Genomic DNA, 21,202 nt, shown 5'->3' with positions numbered 1-21,202 from the left:
AGAAAAAACAGTTGTTTAATAATATGACTCCAGAAGCGAACTGCTTTGCATTTTGTTTTAGCTGTTTATTATATACCATGATGCTCAAAAATCTGGCTTGAACTCTTCACATCAAAGTGTGAACAGTTTTAGCTTGTTCCGAGAATGAGTCATTATATCTTTGTTTGATAGCCCTTCCACCTGTATCATTCCTCATCACATCAAATAAGAAAAAAAAAATCTTCTGAATAATTTCATCTAATTCTGATCGCTTGGCACCCCCCCCCCTCCCTGTGCTATGTGCACCGGGAAGGTTACACTGGCCTAATTACAACTGGCAGTCAAAAGATATTCATTCGAGCCAACCCATTTTCGATTTTTAAATTTGATATTGCTGATTGACAAGAATGAATGAATATGACTGACAATCTAACACTGATTCTAGGGAGGGTACCTACTGAACTTCCTTTTTCCAAATTGGAAAGATATATCACCACTTTAGAACTAGTAAACATTCAATTTTTAAAGTGCCACTTTAACACACGAGTCTATGGGAAATTATTAAGGCCTGTGATACAAGTAAGATGGACACAATGAATTGATCTGCCGTGCTTGGCAGTGTATGTGTCTTTAGGTCAGTGTGTGTGGGGGAGCTAGGGCGTCCAAAAAAAACCGAATATTTCTCTTTTTTCCTGAGGGAAAAATATTATATCAACATTTAAGTCAAATTAAAGGTGACTTCTACATTTATCCATTTATGGATATTTATGTCTTAAAGTTTCACGTATTGGCTTCTGTAAGGTAACAAAGTTAAGGCCCGTTTACATAGCATCCGGTACGGCGACCGTGCACGGCACTTCGGCAATCCGGCACGGCAAAAAAAATCGATCACCACTAAATCCTATGAAACTGTTTCCACTTCAACGGTGCCGTGCCGTGTTGTACAACACGGCGTAATTTGCCGGATTTGCAGATCGATCAGCAAGCCATTTTCAGAGCACGGCACATGGTTTTTTCACTTCTGGCCAATCACCGTCCAGATAAATTACGTCATTGCCCACATATTTTCTGATCAAGCGACAAATGGCCTGCGGTGAGAGTCTATCGGAGTTTACGTGTTAAATGCAAAATCGCACGTACACGTAGGTCTACGTGTATAACCTGCTGAAGAGAGGTGAAGGAGGACTTGATCTTGCCATTCTTGGTCTGGTAAGCAACTAATTAAGAACAAGTGTCATTTCGCATACTGTATAACTGAGCCCCAGAAAGTAGAGCACAAGAAAATAAGGCCAAATAATATAAGACCGGAAATAATAATGTGGAATAGGGCCTAACGACAACGTTAGAACTTAGATGTAGGCCTAGGCCCCTAATACTAGGCCTAAGTTAAATCTAATTGTAAGAAGATAGACTCGGTCTAACGTTAATTAGATCTACTAAGCCTACGGTACGTCTCTAACGTTAGAAATGTTAAAAGTCAGGCCTACCTTAACATCTAACTTAGATAGGCTAGATATTTATCCTATAGCCTAGTCACATCTAGAGTCTAGGTCTAACGTTATGCTTTAGCCTATGTTACTGTTTTGTGTTAGTCTTAGACTCGATAATCCAGGTGACTGGCCTAACTTCGTTAGATTAGATCTAGGCCTACTAAAGAAAGTAAGACTTAGATTAGACTAGGGCAGGGGACTAGTGACTAGTAGTCGAGTCTAACTAACGTTAGGCTTAAATAGATCCTAACGTTAGTTAGATCTAAAAGTAAAATTCTAACGTTAGACCAATAACGTCCACAAAAGTTAGACCTGTTAGGTCTAATGTTAGACCTAAGTAAGTTAACGTCGTTAGACCTCAGGCTCTGAACGAATGAATTTTCAATTACTGAATTAGGCCTACCGCTACTAGTACTGGCCTAGCCTAGTACTAGGCCCTATAGTATAGGGTCTATTTGAGAGAGGCACTGGGTCGTTTTTTGTCAGCAGCAAGAGTGGCACTGCAGATAGGAGGGTGGCAATGAATTAATAATAAGACAAAGAGGGGATCAGGAGTGGTGAAAGTAAAATGATCGCCCTTTCCTTTAATTTATCCAGGGGCCGCTCAATCGGGGGCGATGGATCATGGGAAGGGGTTTGGGTTGGCACTGCACTGTAAAAAACGAGCACTACGAGTGCTAATTTTCTAGTTTAAATTTGAACTAAAAAATCAGCACTAGTGCAGTCACTATTAGTGACTATACAAGCACTGTATTCTGTAAGTGCTAAATTAGCACTTCATTTTTTAAAGTGTGGCTTGCCGAAAAAAATCCCCAGAACAAAAGTGACCCTTTTTCAATATGAAATATATCCTTTGTGTGCTGGCATAACTTATTAATCTGCACATTTCTGTCCCCAAATTTGATTGCTTTATTTGTGTAATTTCTTTTTTTTTCATTGGTTTATTTTTTATTTAGTATTTTTTTTGGGGGGTGGGGCTGAAGTGATTGGGTATGTATACCATACAGAGAAGACATAATTTGTTGACATTTTATTCAATAAACATTATATGCCAAAAAAAATCATTATATGGCTTAGAATATAGGGCCATATAGGGGCAAAATCTTTTTTTTCTTAGCATGACCCTATGTTTTACATGTACTTTTCAAATGATAAAATGTATTATTTCAACCTCTTGAAAAAAATTCTAGACGATCACTTTTCTCTACAACAAATGAAATCATTTTGTTTAGGAGAATTTCTATTTGTGCATTAAAAATGCTGATTGGACACTGGCCTTTCCCGAAACGCTTTTGCAATTCTTCCTTAAAACCTTTGTTATTATTTGCTAATAACATTTATATGGAATGTGTTGCATGACAGATAACCGACATGGAGGAAGCCCTTATCCTAGAAGTGTGGGAAAATCCAAACCTGTATGACAAGAGATTGGAGATGATTAAGGACACAGAAGTAAAAAGCGATGTATGACATGACATTGGGCGTCAGCTTGTAATCTCAGGTTGGTATTGTTTAACGTCATATTATTTTTTTCAAACTTTACGATTTTTTTCACTATCAATATGAAGAAATATATTGAATAAACATCTTTAGAAAAGAGTATGTGGATGTTTGAAAGCAAATCAAGTTCACAATCTTACAACTGCAGCTACCTCCCGGTTGTTATAATTCAATGAATATCAATGGTAAGTTTTGGTCTTTATGGCCATTTTAAAAATTGTTTCCACATGTGTAAAATAGTCTATAGTGTTTTGAATTTAAAAAATAACGGAAAGTAAATAAGAAATAAGAGCAAGGGTATGTAAATGTAGAAAGAGACCTTGATTTGTGATGTGGACCAGAAACTTTATACCAACCCCTCACAAATACGTAATATAAATATCACGTCACTTTTACAAGATAAAAAAAATGAAGGAGGCAAAATTCTTTACTTTCAAAAGCACATTGTTAATTTTCGCATTTAAATATTTCGGGGGTAGGCGGGTTGGGTAGGGGTAGGACTTGAGATGAGTCATAAACAGAAATGAAAATTTTCAGAGGTTACAGGAATTAGATTTTTTTTTTTTTAATCATCTTAAGGTGACGTAGCGAGGTGAGGGACAACTACCTAAAAAAAGGCAGAAAATGGAGTGGAAGATTGGTGACGGAGCTCTCTCAAACAAAGCACGTAAATACAAGTACAGAGAGGCAATGGAATTCCTAGTTCTCTATACATACATAGTCGAGAGTAAGTTATTCATTATTTTGTTTTTTGTCCCAGGGATGAGAGAATATGTATACCAATTTGAATTCATGCGAAGAAATTTATTTTGTAGATATGAATTCTGATATTATGCTGCACTTGACCCAGGTTTAGTTTTGGGGTTCTGACAGGAATTCCTTGCACCAGGAAACAGTCAGGCAACAGCTATGGTATTAATTTGCACTTTGTGCACTCTGCAGGGTGGATATGAGAGCTCTCGTACAAACTATACGAATCAATTTAGATTATACATTGATGGTTGGCTCATTCTCTCATGTTTACATCAACCCGTTTCCTGTAATTATTATATACATCCACATTTTCATTTAATATGATTGATCATATTTGTACCTGACTACCTGTGCAAAGTAGTACAGGTTATTAGGTGTTCCATTTCCTTGAAGTGAAAGCCATTTGCCTTCTGAAAAGTAACCCGCCCCTTAAAAAAGTAATATAGAATAAAACTACAGACGATAAGAATATTAATGAATTGAAGAAAAGAAGACTGTATCGACTTGGTACCTGAGAGTCGATTTTTAGTATTCAGTATTCTGTGTAAAACATATGAAGTAAATTTGAACATATGATTTTTTTGTCAACAGAACAAGTTCAGTCTTGGATCCTGTTTTTGATGTGGACACACCAGGAGAAGCCTGTACCAAGCAGGAAGAAACTGAGCAGGAGAATGGTGACATATGTCCACAACGTGGGTCAGACTTCCTCGTCATCAACCTCAGGCACGTCCGCAACATCAGTCCAGTCTTCGAGTCCCAACTTCACTTCAAATCGAGGACACAATGTTGCAGTAATTTCAAAGCACCGATAGTCATGGTGACAACATAACTGTAGATCAATTTTTCTCCAGTTTGTCCCCCATTGTCCCACACTGTAAAAGTTACCTCAATGCCAGCTCCATTGCCATGATTGCTATGAGGTTAATTTTGGTCTTCTGAACATTGAACATACTACTATAGGAATTAAAGGTTTCGTGTCATCTAAATCCAAGTCGATTCCTATTGATGTGATAAACATCTCACAATTTAAGAATCCAAATATGTTTCGTAGATTTAAAAAAAGGTAACGGAAAATATTCAAACTTGCTATGCTTCACCGCTAAAAAGAGAGCTGATATCTTATTCCCTCTGACATTACTCAATACTCATCCAATTGTTAGCTAACAAAGTGACAGTGGTTTGTAGTTTGCCAGAGCTAACAACCTGTCAATAGTCTCACAATAAAAGATGCAATGTCAGACATGCAGCATCACCAACAAATGAAAAGCAGTGTATATATGATTACATCTGAATGACTTATGATAAATCCATATGAAATAAATCATTTGCAGGAAATCTACAACTTTAATGACTGATATCGTATTATAAACAACTACACCATAAAATGTGTTATTCTAATTTCCACTTGAATTTTTCACTTTATTATCTCCCATTGTTGCAGTTGCAAGTCAGTCTCAATTTGCAGAAATTACGATTTTGAAGGATAATGATCTTTCTCTTTTGTAGATCTGGAAAATATCGTCTGAGCATGTTCACCATTTATTAAAAATATATTTATTTCTTAAATTATACTTGAAGTTAAAATCAGGATTTGTTCACAGATAAGAGAAGTTGCACATCACAGAAATTTGGTTCATGCAAATATTAACATGATAACTAGTAATGTACTATCAAATATCAACACATGAAACCAGTTACTGTGAAAATAAAAATGATGGGTACTGGACGGAACGTTTCTGGACTAATGTTTTATTTTGGAAACAGAGATCTAGGATTGTTTGAAATATGTCAAAATGTTAGAAACAAAATTTCATCTCTAAACAGAATGGCAATGACACTCCTGGGGCCTGCTTCATAGAGAGGTACAACTATCATAACTTTGTCTTTAATGGTAATATGGCGCAACATCCAATTATAATTGTGGTTTCCATGGAAGTTGCCATAATGTTAAAGTACTTTTGAAATGGGCCCTTGGACATGAAAAATACTGACAAAAGAAAGTTGATGGTGAAATAAAAAGAATACATTCATCCTTAAGAAAATTTTTGACGCCCCATGCATTTTTTTGTTTATATATCTCTTATGATTATTTTCTGTAATAAATTAATGAGCATCACTTTTGTTTCAACAACAAATATAATGTAGATTGCTGAAGAACCTAAAATATATTTGGAGCTGAACTAAACTAAAATTAAAGATGTCGACAAAATGAAGTCCAGTGTTGCTCTTATTTATTGGGCCAGACCTCACTTGGCATTGCTTTTAAAGAACAAGTCCATCCCAACAAAAAAGTTGATTTGAATAAGAGAAATATTCAACAAGCACAACACTGAAAATATCAAAGTCGGATGTAAAATAAGAGAGTTATGACATTTCAAAGTTATGCTTAATTTTCACAAAACAGTTGTACATACACATCCTGATCGGTATGCAAATTAGGAGACTGATGACATCATTCGCTCACTATTTCTTTTGTATTTTATTATGTGAAATATGAAATGTAATTTTCTTCTCATTGTCAAGAGAACAACGATCAATTCCTCCCTAAACATGTAGAATTAGCATTGGTTCAGTCAAGTTGGTCCTTGTTGTCAAATGAAATATTGTATTTTTCCAAAAATAAAAACAAAGAAATAGTAAGGGACATCAACTGTTTCATTTGCATGTCACTGAGGTGTGCATATCACTCTTTTGTGAAAATAAGCAACACTTTAAAATTTCATAACTTTCTTATTTTACATCCGATTCTGCATGAATTATGCTAGTATGATTTTTTTTAATTTATTCAAATCAACAGTTTTCTTGGGTAGAATTGACCTTTAACAAATAATATACCGTATTCAAATATGTTCAGAAATTATTTGGTATAACCAATTTAATAGAAACAGAGAGAATATAGTAGAAGAGTCGAGAAAAGTGAAGAACTAAGGGTGAAAGGTGAACTAATGAGCACGATCGAGGTCATGAATGAAGAAGAATGTTCTGAATATAAATGAGAAAACAATAGAAACAAGTGAAGTTGGAATGGCAATAAAATGTGATGTAACTAAGAAATGAGATGAACAGGTGACAATGGCATAGAAATGGGAAGTGAAGTATGGAAAGCAAAGTGTAAAATAAAAAGATTAATCATGACAAAATTCAATTACATTTAAATAGAACGATCTAATCCCGTATAGATGAGTGAATAACAGAAAGAATATTGTGTCTGTCAAATGAGCAGTCCATCAGATTGAGGCTTCTTGGTGGAATTTAATACAAGATTTATTTATACATAGATACACGAAACCACTAAAAATTACTTCTTGCCACGCCTGAAGCTGGCTTCTTTGCCTTGGGTTTTCATGGGTACATCGGACGGTTTTTGCCTGCCGGACGGGATCCGAGCACGGCTTTTTTGCCGTGCCGTGGGGCAGTGGAAACTGGAAATCGGCACGACTAGCCGTATGCCGTGCCGGAATGCCGTGCACGGTCGCCGTACCGGATGCTGTGTAAACGGGCCTTAATGCTGAAGATAATGCTTTGATAGCCAGTAAATTTTTTAATTGTTCTCTAGAATTTTTGATGGTCCTCCGTCTTCTTTAAGAGTTTGCAATGTTTACAATAAAAAAAATTTGGCAATCAAACATTATCTTCAGCATTATTTTGTTATATATATAGCTATATACATATATATTATAATATTTTTCGAATTCTAAGATCTTATATTTGATTTATCAATGTAAATTTGACTTTACAACAGTTTTAGCAATATTTGCAAGACGTGAATCGTAACAAACTGTTAACTCTGTATTCAAGGGCATGAATTTAGACTTGGCGAGTACTGAAGATGATGAAACAGACACCTTAAAAATCATGACAGCTCTCTTTTTGACATCGCTCTTGATATTGAGGAAGATTAAAAAGTGAACATTTGCATGCAACCATTAAACTACACTTCTTTATCTGTATATTAATTCTTAAACTGTCTACTTAGATTCGACATGGGAACTTGGTATTTTATCCTGGCTTTGTTTCGGCATGGTCTTCAAATAATGATACACCGTGGGCTGCTATAATATCTGTAGTGGTTGTGGGAATCATTGTCACCATCACGCTCATGGTTATTGTGCTTATATGGTTGAGGAAGAAACAGCGTCATGCTCAACGAGCGAAGGAGGAGGTTGAAATGGTTCGTAGTAACATTCTCAAGAGAATACAAGAAGGTTTGTATTATAATTATTCATTTGTTTGATGATATATTCCTTTCTCTTTTATTATATAATCAGGGTGCTTTCATCAGTATGAAAAAAAATCATTAATATATTTTTAGTGGGAATATGTTGTTCATACACAAGTCACAACCTTTTCATGGCCCTGTCCGTCCATCCCCCACTTAATTTCCGCGCAATAACTTGAAAAATATTTCATGGAATTAAAAGTTTTTTGGTGTGTAGGTAGATGACACCAAAATACAGGCTAAGTTTGAATTCGGAGTCTGCAGGTCAAAGGTCACAGCTCATTATATATGCGAGTTGGTTCAAAGGTCTAAATTAGTTCATTATATATATGCATATTGGTTTCTGCATATTATGTTCAATCATATTTTATAAATTTCTGATTGCGTTAAGCGGGGGTATCTGTGTCCTTTGGACACATCAAATTTCTAGGGTTTTTTTTTTGCTTGTCAATGTTTACTTGGACGAAATGACTTTCAATATTTGGTGATTTTTTTATTTTGTCAAAATGTTCATCGGTTGGTTAGTTATGTTTACCTATTCATTCTAAAAGTTTTGTCACTGTTATCACAGTCTTGGTATCTTTACTTTTGAACATTGGTTTCACATTGTTTTTATGTTAATGAACATACCAAACTTGCATTTTGTTGCGTAACATTTTGAATCAATCTATTGTATACATAATTGTGTAGTTTCAGTTTACTCACTTTGTATATATCTGTATATTTATACTTTGCATTTTTAAGGGCCGGGCCAAAATGAAAACCAGAGCTTGTGCTCCCCTTTCTTTTCAAATCCATGGTGTGTCCAGAGGAAGAAAACATGGTCAGGATGCCAAAATCAGGGGCACAAACTTGAAAATGTTTACATTTGAGGAGGGGGGGGAGATGACACAAATTTCACATACACCTAGTCTATATCATACCTTCATATGGCGTTGCTTAGGTCATACTAAATCTTTCTGCTTTTTTTAAAGTGGGAAACACCAGTTTGGACCTATCTGAAGCTGACAACAGAGTGCAGAAACATGGGGTACCTTTCATAGGACATGTCCAATATGTGACTATGATGTTGTTTAAAGGCTTAGGTGTTCAACCAGAAACAACTGACCCAGAGGTTAGTAATATATCATTGTACACGACGATACATCAAATAATTAGTGTTTATTTAGCATATGAAAGTATATACCGTTTATGTTCGCAGAATCGAAGAATAGTATGTAGATTTCATTTCCTTTTAAAATATTGCAAGTGGGTATATAGAGTTTATGGTTGACAGAAAAATATTGGTCAACTAATTGCACTATTAAGAAACAGTGTTTTTCGATGTTGCATGTGTATGGATTAGTGTAATAGTTCTTCTGTCTTTTTTATGCATGGATGTGGTTGATTCATTCATTCATTCATTCATTGAGAGAGAGCGGTGTTGGCTCAGTCGGTAACGCGTCTTCCTGTCAAACCAAAGATCGTGGGATCGAGTCTACCCTGCGGCGGATGACTGAAGCCAGTGCATTGTGTGTAAACGTCTCTCCCATTTTTCATAGATGCAGGCTATGTTACAATGGAAAACACTCCGTCCCTCGGATAGGACGTTAAATGGAGGCCCCGTGTAGAGGAGAGTCACTACCTTTGCACGTTAAGAACCCACTACACTATTCGTATAAGAGTAGGGGGAAACCCCGGTGTAGTGGTCCACCTGCATTCCCCCAATCATCGGGAGGAGAGACCTGCGGGTCATAGTGATTCAGTTCGCTTTTCTCCTCCCAGGCATGTGATGCCAAACAAATAATAATAATAATTGATGGATGGATGGATTGATTGATTGATTGATCGATTGATTCATTCATTTTACTTCGCAAATCGCCATTGCATATATACAGTAGCATTAAAAACAAAATCTCTTTGGCAAGTGGAAAACTTGGACTCGAGAATTACTTTTTTATTTTGCAGGAAGATTGAAGATAGGAAGATTTAAGTAAGCACTCTGTTATTTCCCCTAATTATGTCTTTGATGGATGAAAGCTTGTATACAAGCATTACATATTATTTTCATTTGCAGTACATGGAAGACTTTATGGAGCACTCTGTAATATCCTTCTATCGTATGCTTAAGAAGAAGGACAATTTGATGGACTTCATCAGGCAATTAGAGAAAAAGAAAGAACATCATGGCCGTGAAAGGTATCAAAATTGTGATGCTATTCCAGACTTTGATTATACAAGTTTCTTAAGCCCTGTTCATCTTGTTGCCTATTCAAAGGCAAATCACAGCTTCTTTTTTTTTACACAAGCTATGCTTTGGAGTGAATCCATTTATTTCCAGATATTGACAATTTTATAGTAGTGTACCGGTATGTGTATTATAAATTGTCTATAGAAAAGAATATGTGTACAAAATTTGTTAACATTCATTTGCATTATCAAATTGTGTCATATTTTTCTGTTGGAATTGAAAAAACATGAACATGAATTTGAATTTGAAGAGGTGCAATGAATACTTATTTATTTTCTTCCTTTAAAATACTGATATTAAAAGTTATAATGATGTGATGATGATAATTACACTTATGATAATTAATGGTATTAGACTGATGATAGTTATCTTAATTATGAATACTGACAATCATGGTCATCATAATAATCTCCGCATACATTCGTAATTCCGAAGCTTTGTTATCATTACGAAAATGTCCCGTTTGATTCTCGACCTCACTTCGGACTGCAAACTGCGGTTTTATACCCCGATTCGCGTTTGGAAACTTTTCCAACCCCGATAAACCCATCTTGGCCAGGTAATCCCCTTGTCTCGATTTCACCACCACGGGCCAGCTAAATGAGCGTTGAGCCAAGGACGAAATGATAAACAACGCTGTGCTATTACGTAAGACTTGTCTGCCTGTAGAAGGATCTTCGGAATGAAATTATTGTATTCGATATTAATCACGTTTTCAAAGGCATATTACATTCAGACATCCAATACTAGTCCATTTTCAATTTCGAACGAAGAAAATCGACCTTGAAATAAGGAAAGTAAGCGAATAAAAATTACGGTATGCTTAGCATGCAAGGACCGCGATGCATGCATAGTTTCTGTCCGTCCAGCAAGAAAATGGGTTCACTCGCGCAATGATACAGTCTTAACGTTCGAAAAATAGAAGTAATGGCATACCAACATACAAAGTATAATAATCATGCTGCTGATATGCACAAAAATATGAAATCATTATTTTTTTTTACCCCAAAGTCTTATTCATAATTTAAATACAAACTATGCCTGTAACTATTTTTTAATCGCAAACGTATTATTGCACCATACGTGGTTCTCCGGTAAACTGCCCATGTGCGCTGCATCCATTCCACCGTTTGTTTTGGGTCGTTTATACTTTTAGTTTCCACCATTAAATGTCTAACTTAGATATGTTGTGCTAATTTTTTTGTAAGTCAAAATGTTCATCGTTGGAGAGCGAGTTCAGGCGATTGATGAGTTGGGAAGATGGAGTGTTGGAAAGATCGATCACGTGTCTTAGTTTACAAAACCGCGTGCCCGTTGAACCCCGATCCCTTCAGTGCCCATTTTTAATATGTTCCCCTTCCTCAAGTACATCTTGTTGAATAATCACTTTAAAAAAAGTTGTTTTTTTGCCCCCCCCCCTTAGCCCCCTTTTCATAGTGAAAGTTCCTTTGCAGTGTCCTTTTTTATCTTTGATCAAGCGACCCATTTGAACATGCCCATATTTGATTGTGATAAATGTCTGTTTTATTTTCTAGTTCAAAATTTATCATTCTGCTAATATGAGGTGATTAAAATTAGCGCCCTGTCCTTTTTGTCGGGAGAAAGAGAGAGAGAGAAATAGAAATAGAGATGGGGTGGAATTTCCACCCCATCTCTATTTCTCTCTATATATCTTTAACAAGGGCGCCGGAAGCGAGGGGGGCAGGGGGCACTTGCCCCCCCCCCCCCAAATAAATTTTTTGGGGGGCAAAACGAGATTTTGCCCCCCCCCCCAATGTGCCCCCCTGAAAGTAGAAAAATGATAAATTTTTAAATAATTAAAGGACAAAAGTATACGATGAAGGCACTTTTATGCCCAAAAATTGTCATTTCTATTGTCAAAAATGAACAATTTTGCCCCTGACGGAGCAATGACATTATCATAGTAAGCCTGGCGTCTTTTGACGAACAGTTCCTCTGTGAAACATACCTTTGAAAAGCCCCTTTTCCATCTTATTACAGTGTGATAACGTTTAACCTTTTAATGAATACATTTCAGACTAAAACCGAATGGCAAGCTAATTTTCTTTAATATCTAAACCTACAAATTATGAAAAAGATGGATATCTTCTTAGATAAATGATTTGATTTTATATATTTCGATCAAAAAAAGTGAAAAAAAATCAAGCACGTTTTGAAATAAAAAGATGGCTGTGCATGTATTTATGCAAAGCGCAAGCGATTTTATTATTTTTATAACATGTCCTGAAAGTTTTCTTTTTTCCCAATTATTCACCTCCCTTCCATCATTCAACTTTCTTCCCGGTCCTATCTTTCTTCTTATTTTTCGCCTCACCTTCCGCCGCTTCGCCCCTTGATCTACCTATGATGACCCCTCCCACGGCAGGAATTTTGTGTAAAAATGGAGTATAAGTCTCGTTAATAGAGTGTTTAAAAACAAATTTGGGGGATAAAGCATAGTTAAAGTTCATTGTGAAGGATTAATCATAACTCATGAAAACTATTCTTTATACTGAGTACGCAAACAATGAAAATATTCTCAGTATATTCCAAGTAAATTTGGAATAAAGGGAAAGTGAATTGGATTAACAAAGGTATGATTTTACTGGGTATGGAACATTCTCGTCTAACCGTCTATGCACTAAATTCAGAGGCGATTTTCTTTTTTCATCATTTTTATTAGTTATGAAATTGACAATGGCCATCGATGTCATCAATGTCATCACTCTTTGGCTGGTATAAAGGGCTAGATGAGAGTTGGAGAATAGTTGGGCCGGTATGCCTTTTCTTTTCCTAACCAAGTTCTTAACAAAAACTATCTGTTTATATATATTTCGAAATTCGAGGATATAATTTCGATTTGAAATTATGTATTTTTTCCATAATAAAAGAGCACAAATAGTAGGGGGACATTTGATATTATGTACCCCTTTCCAAAATGGTAGGGGGACGCGTCCCCCCTGTCCCCCTGGGATTTCCTCCCATGGTGATGGGGGAGCTTTTGCATTTTCTAGAATAAAATTGAAAGATTTCGTGCACACTTTGGGTGAATTTTGCCCTCTCGATCGGTGGCCCCCGGATGCATACGGTCATGCATGTTTGTCATCTTAAAGTCTTTAAAAGGCCTATATTACATTGGTTTAAAACAATAGAGTTTGCAATAAGGCTCGTAATTTGCTGGAACTGCGACCCTGATCATGAAGAAACACCAGTCTGGGTCAGAAGGGAGGAAACAGGATCAAAAAGAACCCCAAGACTGTTTAATTCTCAAGAAATTTATTTTTGAATGCTCTTAGAAACGCAACTTTTACACTCAATTTTTACACCCTCAACCACACCCTCTCCCGCTCGATCGCTTCCGTATCTCACGCTTTCAAAAATATTGTGCCCCCTTCGGGATTTTGCCCCCCCCCCAAAAAAAAAAAAAAAAAAAAACTGAAAGTGTTCCGGCACGCCTTGGTGGAAACAAATCTGAAAGAAAACATGAAACCAAGAAAGGTATTTCAGAGGGAGGTTTACCGTAGACACAGGCTATAGGCCTACAAAATAAGAACAATAATGGGAGATAAAGAAGATCACCTGCTAATAACGCATGTGAATTAGAAAACGTTCTGAATAGATATGAATAGAACAATGAAATGCTATCCAAACATTGTGATTCATAATGCTGGTCTTTGTATTTTAATGTTCTATGTATAGGCCTACACCTCAGCTTTGAGAAAAGGACATTCATAGGCCTTACTACAGATATGATTGGCAAATGCACGTTCTTTAGAGGTGTAGATCAAAAGGGGGTGGATGAAGAAAATAAGTCTAGAAAGAAAAGAATTAGACAGCCAGACAGAGAGAAAGAAGGAAAGAAAGGAAGGAAGAAAATAAGTCTAGAAAGAAAAGAATTAGACAGCCAGACAGAGAGAAAGAAGGAAAGAAAGGAAGGAAGAAAGAAAGAAAGAAAGGAAGGAGAGAGAGAGAAGAAAGAAAGAAAAAAAAAAGAAAGGAAGGAAGGGAGAGAGAGAAAGAAGGAAAGAAAGAAAGAAAAAACTTTCTATCAACGCGTGTATACATCCATGGCCATGCGCTCGCCGGAACTACACACATTGCAATCCATCGTGTGTGGCCCCCTGCTGTGACCGTAGATGCTGGGGTGAATTATCTTCGCGGACCGAGGTCAAGAAACAGGTGTTTCTATACTTAAATTTAATCTCTTGAGGGCAATAGGATTTGTATTACTGGGAGAAGATATTTGTTGATAAGGAAAAATGGGTATACAGCCCTCAAACGAGAGATTTTCGTCATGTTCCGAAGGTTCGTAATTCTGAAGGTTTGTTAGTCCGAAAACGAAATGAGGTTCATAATTCCGAAGGTTCGTTAGTCCAAAAACTAATTGAGGTTCGTAATTCTGAAGGTTTGTTAGTCCGAAAACGAAATGATTAATGAACCTTATTTCGTTTTCAGATTAACGAACCTTCGGAACAACGAACCTTATTTCATTTACATCGAAACTCATTTCGTTATCGGAATATCGAACCCTCGGAATAACGCCACAAATGTTCGGATTACCAAACCCATTTACGTTTTCGGATTAACGAACATCGAGGTATAGGCAATTTACGTGTGTCGGAATAAAGAACCTTCGGAATTACGAACCTTCAGAAATACGAAGTGTAATTAACAATCTCCAGTATAGATGAAACGCTTTTGCTGGTACATAACAATACGGCTAACATGTTATTTCACTACATTTTCAACGCTTATTTTTAAAACCCTGTTTTGATCATGAATTTCTATTGAAAAATAGTTGGTTTGAGTCTCTAGTCCACTTGTTTTCGCTTGACATATCATGACCCAATCCCTTTTTATTGGTATTTATTCAATAAGCTTGAAGCTAATTCATTTTTCTTCTAAACAGGGAAATCATCGCCTCTCTTTTGACAATATCACTCGTCAGCGAAGGAATGGCCATCCATTTCACAGAGTAAGTCATAAAGTCATAAGACCTGCAAGAGTAATATTTTTAGCTCTAATTTCAGTGGCAATTAACTGAATTTTATGTTGAGGTGTTTCCTATAATTATTAAAATCATACCTGCATATTATCATGAAAAAGTAAAAGATGCTGGCTGAAATATGTTCTTCTGTCTTTCTAATTGTTCTCATACTTTTTATTTTTCTGTTATTTTTTCTTTCTTCTTCCTCTTCTGCTACATATGTTTCTTTCTCCTCTTCTTCCTCTTTTTCCTTTTCTTCGTCATCTTTTTTTCTTCTTATTTTATTCCTTATTGTTTCCCTTTTTTCAGTGTTTTGCTGTCACTGGTTGAAGATGAAATCAGAAAAGCATCTGAATCCAGAAGACTGATGGATGCACTCTTCGTCAAGTAACATTTTGGTTTATCACTATTTTCACTTTTTAAAAGTTTCATTTCATTTATTTCCATATCCATGATATCACAAAGTATATAATATAACTCATACATACAAATTACACAATTGATGTTACTGAACGATAAAGCATATAATAATAATGAACAGATTTGGATATGGGGGGAACATGCAAAAAAAGCAAAGCTTGTTACAAGGCAAGTTCCCTAAAATAACAGTATGTAATAATCATAAGTTATCCTTAAACAGGAAATAAATAAATAAGAACGGACATTCTTGCTATAGGTACAGTTTTAAAAAAAAAAGGAAAAGGGAAACAATATATATATTACTACTTATATAGCAATAGAATATTAATAATAGAATAATAATAATATAATAGAATAATAATAGTGCACCTGATACTAAGAACAGAAGGAGGAAGAGAGGGAAAGACAGACAGACAGACGAGATATACATGAGAGAGGGACAAGTAGAACAGACATGACATAACATGAAGACAAAAACACAACAATGCAATTACATATAATCACATATAGGGCTAGTAAGATAACACAAGAAATAAGAGGTCAGCTTACAGATTATCTATTGACAGTAGCAACAGCATTTGAGATGACAGTGTTGTCATGTAAGCTTGCGCATTTGTGAGTAGTTTAATATCTTTGAAGTAAGAACTTTTTCAATTTACATTTAAATGAGAGAACACTGAGAGATTTTTTAATTTCGTTCGGTAGCGAGTTCCACAGTTTGGGTCCTGTATAAACAAATGTCTTTTGAGCAAAAAGAGTACGCTTTAATGGCAAGTGAATGCAGCTAGCCTGTCGGGTAGGATATGAATGGATCGAGTTATTCGAAACAAACATAGGAGAAAATATGGACGGAAGGTTTTTCGTATGTAAATTATACATGAAGAGGCCTAGTTGTAACTGATATAACTCATATATCTTTAAGAGTTTGTTTCCTCGAAATAAGTCACTTGTGTGAGATCGGGGTTCAGCATTAAATATTATTCTAAGTATCTTTTTTTGAAGTAAATATAATCTGTTAAGTAACGAAGAGCAGGCATTGCCCCAAGCAAGTATCCCGTAGTTGATGTAAGGTGAAATTAGTGTGAAATAGAGCATTAGTAAATTGGTTTGTGGAAGGACATGTTTAAGTTGCATAATAACACCTATGTTACGGGCAGTTGTTTTACATACATTATCAATGTGTATATTCCAGGAAAGTTTGTTATCAATTGTGACTCCAAGAAATTTGGTCGATGTAACCTCTTCAATAACAATACCATCAAATATAACAGGTTTGGGAAAATTATTCAGGGTATTACTAAAGAGCATACTTTTTGTCTTTTGCAGATTTAAGGATAGCTTATTGGCTTTTATCCACTCTGAAACATGAGAAAGTTCTTCATTTACTTTGTCGATCAATTCAGTTGGATCAGGATGAGAATAAAAAATATTAGAGTCGTCGGCGAAGAGGATGAATTCCAAGAAATTAGAAGAGTTTCGAATGTCATTGATATATATGAGGAAAAGAAGTGGACCTAATAAGCTCCCTTGCAGAACACCGCAAGAGACAACTTTACTACAAGAAGATACACCATTGACAAAAACAAATTGTTGACAATTAGTTAAATAACTACTAAGCCACTCTAAAGGTCTTCCTCGAATTCCATAGTGTGACAATTTACGTAATAATATATTATGGTTTATAGTATCGAAGGCCTTGGAAAGATCTAAAAAAATGCCTACAGTATGGTGAGAAGCGTCAATTGCCCTTGCAATTTTATCAGTAAATGCTAAGAGAGCATGAGATGTGCTATGTTTCTCACGGAACCCAAATTGTTCTTTATTCAGAATATTATGTTTATTTAAAAAAGTAATTATACGAGTATATACGATTTTTTCAAGGATCTTTGATAGTGAAGTTAATAATGAAATTGGCCTATAATTAGTTACTAAGTCATTGTCACCTTTTTTGAAGACTGGTATGACTTTAGCAACTTTCATGTCTTTGGGTACTTGACCATTAGAAAGGGACAAATTGAAAATATAAACTAAGGGGTCAACGATTTGGTGTATGACATTTTTCAAAAGGTAATTATTTATCCCATCACACCCGGGACTTTTATGGGAATTCAGTTTACTTACTATAGTGATAATTTCATGAGCACTAGTAGGCTTGAAAAAAAAGCAGTTGGGGTTAGGATTTGTTAGGAAATCATGAAACTGTTTAGATGAGTTAGGAATCGTTCGGGCAAGATTTTCACCAATACAAGAAAAATAAGAATTGAAAGATTCCGCCATAGCGTGGGGATCGTCAATAGTTTTACCATCAATATTTAATTGAGATATTTGAGTGGTCTTTTTAAATCTATTAAGTGCTTTATTTATTTCTTTCCAGGTATTTTTCATATCGTTTTTATATAAAGCTAACTGATGTGCGTAGAACTGTTTCTTCGCCACACGTAATAAAGTTGTTAAAGTATTCTTATATTTGACATATTTCTGCTTTAGGTCAGGTTTAGAATCAGATTGATCGCATATATATCTGTAGTATAAATTATTTTTCCTGTTAATCGATCGCAATAAAGATTTATTAATCCACGGAGATATCGGAGTTTTTTTACGATTAAATTTCTTTGGTTTGACCCGAGGGATGGTATTATCGACACAGGAGGTAAAAGTGGTCATGAAAGAACCATAAGAGGCGTTCGTATCTTCACTAGAGTATATGGTGGACCAATCAGTATGAGTTAAATTATTTTGTAGGGTGATGATGTTTTCATCGGTGAATTTATACTTGTTAGGTTGATTAGAGCATTTTTGAGAAATTGGTTCAAATGGTAAATTAACAAAGATTGGATAATGATCAGAAATATCAGTAACTATAAGTCCAGTTCGAAGCAAAGGATGGAAATTCATAAAATATTGTCAATAAGGGTTGCAGAAGTATCCGCTATTCTAGTGGGTTTGGTTATAACAGGAAGAAGCGATGAAGACAAGAATACATCTAAGAAGTCTTGAGTTGCCCTTTCGTTGGTACATGTAAGAAGGTTAATATTAAAGTCTCCCATAATTAGACAATCTTTATTAGTTATAGAAGGTTTTGACAAAATATTTTGAATTTGTGAATTGAAATTATTACAATTGGATTGAGGGGGTCTATATATAACACCAACTATCATGTTCTTACGTCTGGGGATGTGAACTTCAACAAACAGAGTTTCGATTGTGTTATCGATATAAGATATGTCTTCTAAAATGGAGAAATGAAAGCAGTTTGGTATTAAAAGCGCAACACCGCCACCCCTTTTCAATAATCTATTTTTTGTGACAATATTATAATCGGGGAGTGAGTATAAGTAATTAGGTGTTTCACTAAACCAGGTTTCGCTCAAAAACCAATAATAGAGGTCTTAGGGAGATTTACGTTTTCAAGGAAGGAACGAAACTTGTCAAAATTGCTGTGAGCACTTCTAATATTTAAGTGGAGAAAAAACATGTCATTTTTCCTCTGTGAGTCTATGTAATTTTTGAAATGATTTTCTGTTAAATAAGAAGACGAAGGGATTTGGGTGGCAGAGTCATTAATATCATAGATGTGATTGACTTCTTGCACATAATTGCCAATTTCTCTAACGATATGGTCTTCAAAAAGAGCATTATTCCTATCAGAGGGGGGATGGGTACTTAGCAAGCTTTCTGAGAAACTGTCATCATCTACTGTCATGAAAGGGAAGCTATAAGAGTCGTTCATTTAAAGAAGGGGGGAAATACCGTCATAGTTATAGAGGAAAAAATGAAAAATACAAACGTTATTGCTGAGTGCTGTTTATAATTTATACTCTCTCCTTCTTTATGTATCGTATTAAATAAATTGCTTAAACTATAATTTGGCACAGCAAATAGTCCATTGTAAATAAGGTTAGATCAGGTACAATGCCACTGCACGCATGGGCTGCAGTAGCTATTATATGTCTACATCAAAGTTACACATATTTTCCTCTCTTTTTTGTAAATTTGTGATTCTTGACTTTTCTTTACTTCTTAACCTTTTTAACAAGAGTGTAGGGAGTGGAGCCGGTGCTCTTTACTTGTATAACAGTGTAAAACACTCACTTTCTGATTGATGTACTAGTATTGAAGTATGTAAGATATAAGTGTTGCCTCTGAAACCATCTGGGACCCATAACACAAAAGTGAGTGATTAATCATACGCTTGATTTACACGATTGATTGTACATTGTTGCCAGTGCAATCAATTGTTTAAAAGTGTCCTACAATCTTTGCTAATCTTTGTGTTACAGGCATTTGATGACATTTTTTATATTACTTTAGAGAAAAAGTGTTCATGTTTTAAATATTTTATTTTCTTCATGTATGCAGCACGGAAACAATAACAGAACGATTACTCAGCAACTGGTTTGCCTTGGTTATGTTCTCTTACATGGAGGTAATTGGGTGTTTCTATAAAGGGGAAAAGTATTTTCAAGAGGCACCATTGCAGACTTGCCAACTGTTCTGATTTTATCAAGATCATCTTGATTTTCAACTATAAAAATGGCCAAGAATAAGGATATCCTGATTTCTCAAATTTGGTGAGAGAAAAAAAATGGGGGAAGATTTGCTGGAGACCCATCCGTGCCCCTCCCCCCCCCCCCATCCAGTCCTTGATACAACTCTAATTGCCCAGTCCTTCATCCTAGCTTATCTTGGAGGGGCCTTTCCAGCCCCCCCCCCCCTTGACATTTTATTTATTTTGTTGAAATAATGATAAAAAGATAAAGATTGAAAAAAAAAACATAAGAAATAATAAGATACATACCTGCATGTATACAATAGAAATTGATTTTGGTACCAGATTTTTTTTTGCATTCTGCATTTTTCTAATTGTTGGCAGATATGCAATTGGTAAATTTGTATTTGCACTGATTAAGTCGTTATGATGAAAATTTATGAAAAACAACAGTTTTCGATTGATTATCTTAATGAGATGTAAATTCAACTGTAATTCTCCTTATATACTGTTTAATGATGAACTGGAAATTTGTGATATTACATGCAAATTTCAATACATAATGATAGCTTGGATTTAGATGGGTTCATTTTTCCATTTGTAATCCTGTACCTGTTTTTCTCTCTATAGAAATACACATTTTATCCTCTATATATGCTGTATCAAGCAATTAAAACCCAGACTGAGAAAGGCCCGATAGATGAGGGAACAGGCGAGGCATACTATACGCTAGAGTACAGCAAGTTGTTTGATCAGATCATTAAATTTCACTCTCTTGTAAGTACATGGTGTGCCGATACTGTCCTGGAATTTATATGCGTACAGGCATCATGATAGATTTTTTTTCAATATCCTATGGCTACATTACAATTGCCTTGACTTATCGATATGTAAATGTTTACTTCTATGATAATATGAAAAATGAAATCCCACTCCTGCTCCTATACTCCGAATCCCACTCCTCCCTCTCCCATTTCTACACTTTCCACTCCTGATCTTATTCCCACTCCTAATTCTCCATCTCCCACTTCTAATCCCACTCCTAACTATATCCCACTTCCACTCCTACTCCTTCACATCTACTTCTGCTCCCACTTTCACTCACTCTCCTACTCTTGCTCCTACTCCCACA

At 35.6% G+C, this 21,202-nt stretch overlaps 1 protein-coding gene and 1 long non-coding RNA gene across 2 annotated transcripts in view; both read left to right on the top strand.

Annotated features, from left to right (window-relative positions):
* LOC121412114 (plexin-A4-like) overlaps positions 1-21,202 on the top strand; it is a 92,732-nt gene that overhangs the window by 37,895 nt on the left and 33,635 nt on the right. The window contains 8 exon segments of the mRNA XM_041605020.1: positions 7,524-7,586; positions 7,702-7,930; positions 8,919-9,058; positions 10,001-10,122; positions 15,084-15,149; positions 15,471-15,548; positions 19,941-20,007; positions 20,701-20,847. Of these exon segments, the coding sequence (XP_041460954.1) occupies positions 7,524-7,586; positions 7,702-7,930; positions 8,919-9,058; positions 10,001-10,122; positions 15,084-15,149; positions 15,471-15,548; positions 19,941-20,007; positions 20,701-20,847 (912 nt within the window).
* On the top strand, positions 1,092-3,576 carry LOC121411672. Its single transcript, XR_005969521.1, has 3 exons — positions 1,092-1,188; positions 2,832-2,970; positions 3,549-3,576. It is a non-coding gene; the product is annotated as an uncharacterized LOC121411672 (long non-coding RNA).

Source organism: Lytechinus variegatus, chromosome 3 (genome assembly GCF_018143015.1).
Source record: "Lytechinus variegatus isolate NC3 chromosome 3, Lvar_3.0, whole genome shotgun sequence".
NCBI classification, from domain to species: domain Eukaryota; kingdom Metazoa; phylum Echinodermata; class Echinoidea; order Temnopleuroida; family Toxopneustidae; genus Lytechinus; species Lytechinus variegatus.
This window is presented reverse-complemented; position numbering and strand designations above follow the sequence as displayed.